We start from the raw sequence: 7,670 nt of genomic DNA, 5'->3' as shown, positions 1-7,670 counted from the left end.
TAACCATGCAATGGACAGTGCTAGCCCCTGATAGCATCTGGGAGTGAAAAGGGAATTGTGCAAAACACCGCTCCTCTGCCCCTGAGAAAGAGCAGAATGACACAGAGAAGCAGAACTTCACCCGGAGACTGAGTGGAACTCAGAGAATTTCCAAGTATGAAAGTTAGATTGAGAGGCTGCATACCGTAGAAAGAAAGATATTAAAACAATTGAAAATTAGGCTAAATGAAATAAGGCAAAACCAAAACCTTGTAGTTTGTTTGGAAAAAGTTATCTTTATGTAGGACAATATGTCATAATCGTTTGTGCGTCTTATAGTGTGTATATATATATATATATATATATATATATATATATATACACACTATAAGACGCACAAACGATTATGACATATTGTCCTACATAAAGATAACTTTTTCCATATTATATATATTGTGACAGGGAACAGGGCATTGTGGTGGATAACATGTACATTTCCCACAAAATACTGCAGTGCAATGTATTCGATAACCCCAGGGAGAATGTTTTGTTACCAGCAAAGTAATGGTAATGTTGTAGTTATGTTTGGGTCCCTGGGGTGGAGCATTTGGAGAGAAGGGAGGGCCAGTGCTCCACTCCACAGTTTACTTGCAGCAGGTGATGCAGCCAGTCCAGGAGTTCTGGTTCAGAGATTTACTCACCTGTTACCAATGAGCAGCAGGGGGCTGCTACAAAAAGGAGCCCTGTAAGTTAGTCAGGTGAGAAACATACAAGCAGTGAGTGAGACTGCATTTTCTCCTAAACAAATCTGCTGAACGGTTCCTAAACGAAAAAGGTCTGTGTTAAATGTTTTTTTTGTTGGTAGCGGGTAAGCCGTCCAACGATAGTTAGTTTGTTTGTCAGTAAGTGCTCAGAGAGCAAGGCTTTTCTTTTTGTTTGTTTTATTTATGTTTGTTTACAGACCTTTTAATAAAAAGGACTACAATTCTAAAAATAATTCAGCCTTATGTGGTATTTCAAACCTTAAGACTGTGTGGTTACATGATCCCAGCTCACATATGGTGGAGAATGCGGGCACCACATTGATAGTCTGGAAAAGGAAACAATACCACAAAACATAAGCATGGAGGATGTTATTAAGGCTTTACTACAGGCAGCAGCCACACAGCAACAAGCTACAACTGCCCAGCAACAAGCTACAACTGCCCAGCAACAAGCTACAACTGCCCAGCAACAAGCTACAACTGTCCAGCAAGAAAATATTACAGTCTTGCAGCAACTGGTGCTTGCACAGAAAGAGGAGCAACAAAATTTTACTCGTGCCATGCAGCAGGAGATCCAGGGCTTATCTGAGAGGCTGGCCAGGTATACTGCAGAAGTGCCACATAATTCTAAGACTCTGGGAGTGAGTAACTATTTGCAAAAGATGGTGGCTACAGATGATGTAGAGGCTTACCTGATGGCTTTTGAAAGGACAGCTGAAAGAGAACATTGGCCTGAATCTGAATGGGCAAGCCTTTTAGCACCGTTCCTGAGTGGAGAGCCTCAAAAGGCATATTATGATTTGGAGCCTGCAGAAGCCTGTGACTACGGTAAGCTGAAAGCAGAAATTTTGGCCCGCCTGGGAGTCACGATAGCGGTTCGGGCCCAGAGATTTCACTCCTGGACTTATAATCAAGACAAAGCGGTACGGTCACAAATGTTTGATTTAATACATCTGGCCAGGAAATGGTTACAGCCAGAGGTTAACTCATCTAGCCACATCGTGGAACAGCTTGTGATGGACCGGTTCCTGAGAGGATTGCCTGTTTCCCTAAGGCGGTGGGTCAGCCAGAGTGATCCTAAAACTGCTGATGAACTAGTTGCCTTGGTGGAACGGTATGTGACAGCTGGAGAATTTTTGCAACTCCCTAACCAGGAGAGACTTAAGACCCCGAAGATCCAGAGTCCCAGTAAATTGGGTAAGACTGATCCAGGGAAAAGGGGGTCTCGGGAGGAGCAGATGGGGTTTTACAACCCTAGGGACACTACAGCAAAAGGCAGGAATTTTGTGAGGCTGGAAGAGACCACACCATCCTCAAGAATAATGCCTAATTATACAATTAAGTGTTTTCAGTGCAAAGAATATGGACATATTGCAAAAGACTGTCCTGAGAATGTTGTTGCAATGGAATGTAATGTTGGCGATCAGTGGGGTGCTTATTCACTTTTCTCTCGCTCCGTATATACTGTCACACAAAATGAGTGTCTGAAGGGCCATCCCTGGTGTACTTTAAAGGTAGAGGGAAAAGAAGTAAATGCTTTACTAGATTCGGGGAGTATGGTTACACTTCTAGACCAGAGTCTGTTAAAAAACACTCCAATAGATGACTCCCAGAATCTAGAGGTTGCCTGTATACATGGGGACATACACCAGTACCCCACTGCTGAGGTGATTATTGAAATGCAAAGTGGTACTGTAAATCATAGAGTTGGTCTAGTCAACGGATTAGTCCATGAAATGATAGTTGGCAGGGATTTTCCTTATTTTTTGACTTTATGGACAACTGCTGAAACGGTTAACTCAGTACCAGTAGAGGGCGCTGTTAGTGACTTTCCCTTTTCAGATTTATTGGGGGATGACTTGGACAGAGAAGCTGCTGCTAGGAACAAGCCTTCAACCCCTATTGAAACCCTAGTGGGGAGTAACACTGAGCAGAGTGAGGCAGGTCCTTCTAATATCACGGAGCCTGATGTAGAATTGACTGACCTAGAAGGTAACCTGGGTAACTTCAGAGCTGCACAGTGGGAGGACCCCACTTTATCTGGGGTAAGAAACCAGATCACTATGAGGAATGGGACCCCTGTTAATCCTGGAAAAACCCTGACTTATCCATATTTTGAGGTAGACAATGATTTACTGTATAGAGTTGAGAAATTAGAGGCGGTTAAACAACTATTGGTACCCCAGGCATACCGACACACAGTATTAAATCTTGCACACAGCCATATTCTCGGAGGGCACCTAGGGGTTGAAAAAACAAAAGAGAGAATCCTCAGGAGGTTTTATTGGCCAGGTGTAATGGCGTCAATTACAAATTATTGTTCCTCCTGTCCTGATTGCCAGTTAACTGCCCCTTTTACAGCGTACCGTAGTCCATTAGTGCCCTTACCTATTATAGAGGTTCCATTTGAACGCATTGCTATGGACTTTGTGGGCCCTCTTGTAAAATCTGCCAGAGGACACCAGTACATATTGGTAATAGTAGACTATGCTACGCGTTACCCTGAAGCAATACCTATGCGTACAACTTCAGCAAAAGCTATTGCTAAGGAACTAATGTCCATGTTCAGCCGGGTTGGGATTCCCAAGGAAATACTGACAGACCAGGGAACTCCATTCATGTCCCGAGTTACAAAAGAATTATGTAATCTCCTTCGTATAAAGCAATTGAAAACCTCGGTATATCACCCACAAACGGATGGTTTGGTGGAAAGATTCAATAAAACCCTAAAGTCTATGCTTAAAAAAGCCATTGATAAAGATGGGAAAAACTGGGACTGCCTTTTGCCTTATTTAATGTTTGCTATTAGAGAAGTCCCTCAAGCCTCTACTGGGTTTTCTCCTTTTGAACTCTTGTATGGTAGACACCCTAGGGGATTGCTAGATATGGCCAAAGAGACTTGGGAACATGAGTCTACACCACACAAGAGCATCATAGAGCATGTAAATCAGATGCAGGAACGGATGACAGCCATTATGCCCATTGTTAGAGAACACATGAAGAATGCTCAACAACGTCAGCAGACTAGCTACAATAAAAATGCCAGAGTCCGCACGTTTAAACCAGGAGATAGAGTGCTAGTTTTGGTTCCTACTGTAGAGAACAAATTCCTAGCAACGTGGCATGGACCTTATGAAGTCATTGAGAAAGTGGGAGTAGTGAATTATAAAGTAAGACAGCCTGGAAGACGAAAGGAGGTACAAATTTACCACGTGAATCTACTTAAGCCATGGAAAGAAAGAGAAGTGCTTGTGACCATAGAAGCATCAAACCTCCCTCCAAAGGATAATGATCCTGCCGTCATTATATCTGAAACCCTGACTATACATCAGAAGAGGGAGGTAAAAGACTTTATTAGATTAAATAAAGATGTTTTCTCCACAGTTCCAGGGAGAACTGCTGTAATAAAGCATGATATTGTCACTGAACCGGGGAAAAGGTAAGCCGTATAGAATACCAGAAGCTCGTAGAGAAGCAATCAAAGCAGAGGTGAAGAAAATGTTGGACCTTGGGGTAATCGAAGAATCCCAAAGTGACTGGTGTAGCCCAATTGTGCTTGTACCAAAGCCTGATGGTACAATCAGATTTTGCAATGATTACCGGAAACTTAACACAATATCCAAGTTTGATGCATATCCCATGCCGAGGGTTGACGAACTTGTGGAAAGACTTGGGAAAGCCCGGTATCTCACCACTCTGGATCTAACCAAAGGCTATTGGCAAGTGCCCCTCACAGAGCGGGCAAAGGAAATTACTGCTTTTTCTACTCCAGATGGACTTTTTCAATATAAAGTGTTACCTTTTGGTTTACATGGGGCTCCAGCAACATTTCAAAGAATGATGGACCGAATCCTAAAACCACATACCCTTTACGCAGCGGCTTACTTGGATGATGTGGTTATACACAGTGAAGATTGGGAGTCTCACTTACCAAAAGTGCAGGCCGTCCTTAATTCCATACGAAATGCTGGCCTGACGGCAAACCCTAGTAAGTGTACTATTGGCCTAGAGGAGGCTAAGTATCTAGGGTATTCCATAGTGGAGAAGGAATGTTTAGCTATTAAATGGGCCGTTGAAACTCTGAAATACTATTTGTTGGGCAGAAGGTTTAAGCTAGTGACCGATCACGCACCACTAACTTGGATGAGTCAAAACAAGGAGAAAAATAGCAGAGTTACACGTTGGTTCCTTAGTTTACAACCCTATCATTTCTCGTTAGAGCACAGGGCAGGCTCTAAACAGGGTAATGCTGATGGTCTTTCACGTAAACATTCACTTATGACCGTGGTCGCTCACCCCACAAGGTTTGAGCTGGGGGGGAGGATGTGTGACAGGGAACAGGGCATTGTGGTGGATAACATGTACATTTCCCACAAAATACTGCAGTGCAATGTATTCGATAACCCCAGGGAGAATGTTTTGTTACCAGCAAAGTAATGGTAATGTTGTAGTTATGTTTGGGTCCCTGGGGTGGAGCATTTGGAGAGAAGGGAGGGCCAGTGCTCCACTCCACAGTTTACTTGCAGCAGGTGATGCAGCCAGTCCAGGAGTTCTGGTTCAGAGATTTACTCACCTGTTACCAATGAGCAGCAGGGGGCTGCTACAAAAAGGAGCCCTGTAAGTTAGTCAGGTGAGAAACATACAAGCAGTGAGTGAGACTGCATTTTCTCCTAAACAAATCTGCTGAACGGTTCCTAAACGAAAAAGGTCTGTGTTAAATGTTTTTTTTGTTGGTAGCGGGTAAGCCGTCCAACGATAGTTAGTTTGTTTGTCAGTAAGTGCTCAGAGAGCAAGGCTTTTCTTTTTGTTTGTTTTATTTATGTTTGTTTACAGACCTTTTAATAAAAAGGACTACAATTCTAAAAATAATTCAGCCTTATGTGGTATTTCAAACCTTAAGACTGTGTGGTTACATGATCCCAGCTCACAATATATATATATATATATGTGTATATATATATAATGCACAAACACCAAATCTTACACATAATACATTTTTTATTTATTACTATCACAAAATAGTTGTTTTAAGTATGTGTAATATATATGTGCCTAATATACCCATATATTATATATGTGATGGCTTATATATATATTTACATTGTTTCCCTAGGACTCTCGCAATGTCTGACTCTGACATACTTCATTTCCAATTTGAGCAGCAAGGAGATGGCGTACTGCACAAGATGAATATTCTGAGAGAACAGAATCTCTTCTGTGATGTCTCCATTTCTATAAATGATGCTGAGTTTCATGGACATAAAGTGGTGTTTGCAGCTTGTTCCACATTCATGAGGGATCAGTTCTTGTTAAATCAGTCTAGACATGTTCATATCACCATACTACAGAATGCAGAGGTAGGACAAAAGTTGCTGATGTCCTGTTACACAGGGGTTTTAGAAGTAAGAAAGAACGAACTGTTGAAATATCTGACTGCAGCAAGCTATCTGCAAATGGTTCATATTGTTGAGAAATGTACAGAAGCTCTCTCTCGATATTTACAAAATGAACAGTGCCTTGATTCAGAGCAGCAGGATACAGTAAAAGAGGTGTCATTTGATGCAGAGATTGAGGCTTCCGAAAATCAGGATAAAGACTGTGAAATTATTGAACTGTCCGAGGATAGTTCTGGAAACTTAGACTTTAATGTTAAGAAAGAGGGTGACAGTCAGGAAGAGCTGCATAGCCCCGAATCTCCAAAAAATGACCTCTCTGCTTTGGAAATTGATTACAAAGATAATGATATATGTGTTTTCAGGATGGGCTCTGTATCTGACAGTGCAAACAATGCGGACAGTGATCAGTTTCCACAGCCATGTACCTCTTCGAAATCAAATATGTATTTTTCAGAAACACAGCATTCTATAATTAATTCAACAGTGGAAAACCGCATCAGTGACTTAACAAGGAATCCATATCATGGTCTAGGTGAAGGAGAGAATCAGTCTGGAATGATGCACGGACTTCAGACTGGGGGTGACGCAATCTGCTCATGGCGACACCAGTGTCCGAAATGCCCTCGTGGGTTTCTACATCTGGAGAACTATCTGCGGCATCTCAAGATGCATAAGCTGTTCTTATGCTTGCAGTGTGGGAAAACATTTACGCAGAAAAAGAACCTTAATAGGCACATACGTGGGCACATGGGTATCAGGCCCTTTCAGTGCTCAGTATGTATGAAAACTTTCACTGCAAAGAGCACTCTGCAAGATCATCTTAACATTCACAGCGGAGACAGACCATACAAATGTCATTGTTGTGACATGGATTTTAAGCACAAGTCTGCTCTAAAAAAACATCTTAATTCAGTACATGGAAGAGTTGGAAGTGATAAGCCAAACCTGGACTCTATAACCAAAATCACAATTGACTATGATTAGCCTATAGCAGGGCTTTATATACCCCTGTAACGTTGTAGCTCCTACAAATATCATTGCTGAGTCCAGTATTTTTTCAGAGTTTTATATAGAAGTCTGTAAAAATATAAATAAAACAGAACCTAGGATTTGTGAATAGTTGACATTACCATACCATCAAAATTACAGCTATATCAGGTATACAATTGTTAACATTTGTAGTGGTGAAATAAAAAGAAATGCATTTCTCTAGGTATTAGTTATCAAATGAATTTTAGTGCTAGACAAATCCCAGTAGTTTGACAGCCACAAGTCTACTGGCAACTGATATTTTGTGCTTTTTATATTGATTTGTTTATATGAAAATTGTATTGTCTGGATACATTGTAAATGGCTTGTTATACTTTGATACAAAGTAGTGTGCGCCACTATTCTCCCGTATGTGAATTGTAGGATAGTTGCATCTTTATGTATCATCTAACAAAAAAACAGTAAGTATTAATTAAAAATGAATTCTAAGTTTCTCCCTCTAGAAGCACTATGTTTGTCCTTGGTAAGTTCGTCTTTTCAC

The 7,670-nt window shown here is 41.3% G+C and overlaps 1 protein-coding gene across 1 annotated transcript; it reads left to right on the top strand.

Annotated features, from left to right (window-relative positions):
* Window positions 1-5,866: 5,866 nt before the first annotated feature.
* Window positions 5,867-7,123, top strand: LOC149287612 (zinc finger and BTB domain-containing protein 6-like). Its single transcript, XM_089492635.1, has one exon. It carries the CDS (start codon window positions 5,867-5,869, stop codon window positions 7,121-7,123), a length of 1,257 nt encoding a protein of 418 aa, XP_089348761.1.
* Window positions 7,124-7,670: the final 547 nt, after the last annotated feature.

The sequence above is a fragment of the Sceloporus occidentalis genome, unplaced genomic scaffold (assembly GCF_023333645.1).
Source record: "Sceloporus occidentalis isolate IW3139 unplaced genomic scaffold, rSceOcc1.0.p SCAF_58, whole genome shotgun sequence".
Taxonomy (NCBI): domain Eukaryota; kingdom Metazoa; phylum Chordata; class Lepidosauria; order Squamata; family Phrynosomatidae; genus Sceloporus; species Sceloporus occidentalis.
The sequence above is the reverse complement of the archived record's forward strand: the minus strand, read 5'-3'. Positions and strand labels throughout refer to the sequence as shown.

Bases quoted from the DNA above. Each gene is read 5' to 3' on its own strand.
- LOC149287612 (XM_089492635.1), top strand. From the start codon at position 5,867: ATGTCTGACTCTGACATACTTCATTTCCAATTTGAGCAGCAAGGAGAT.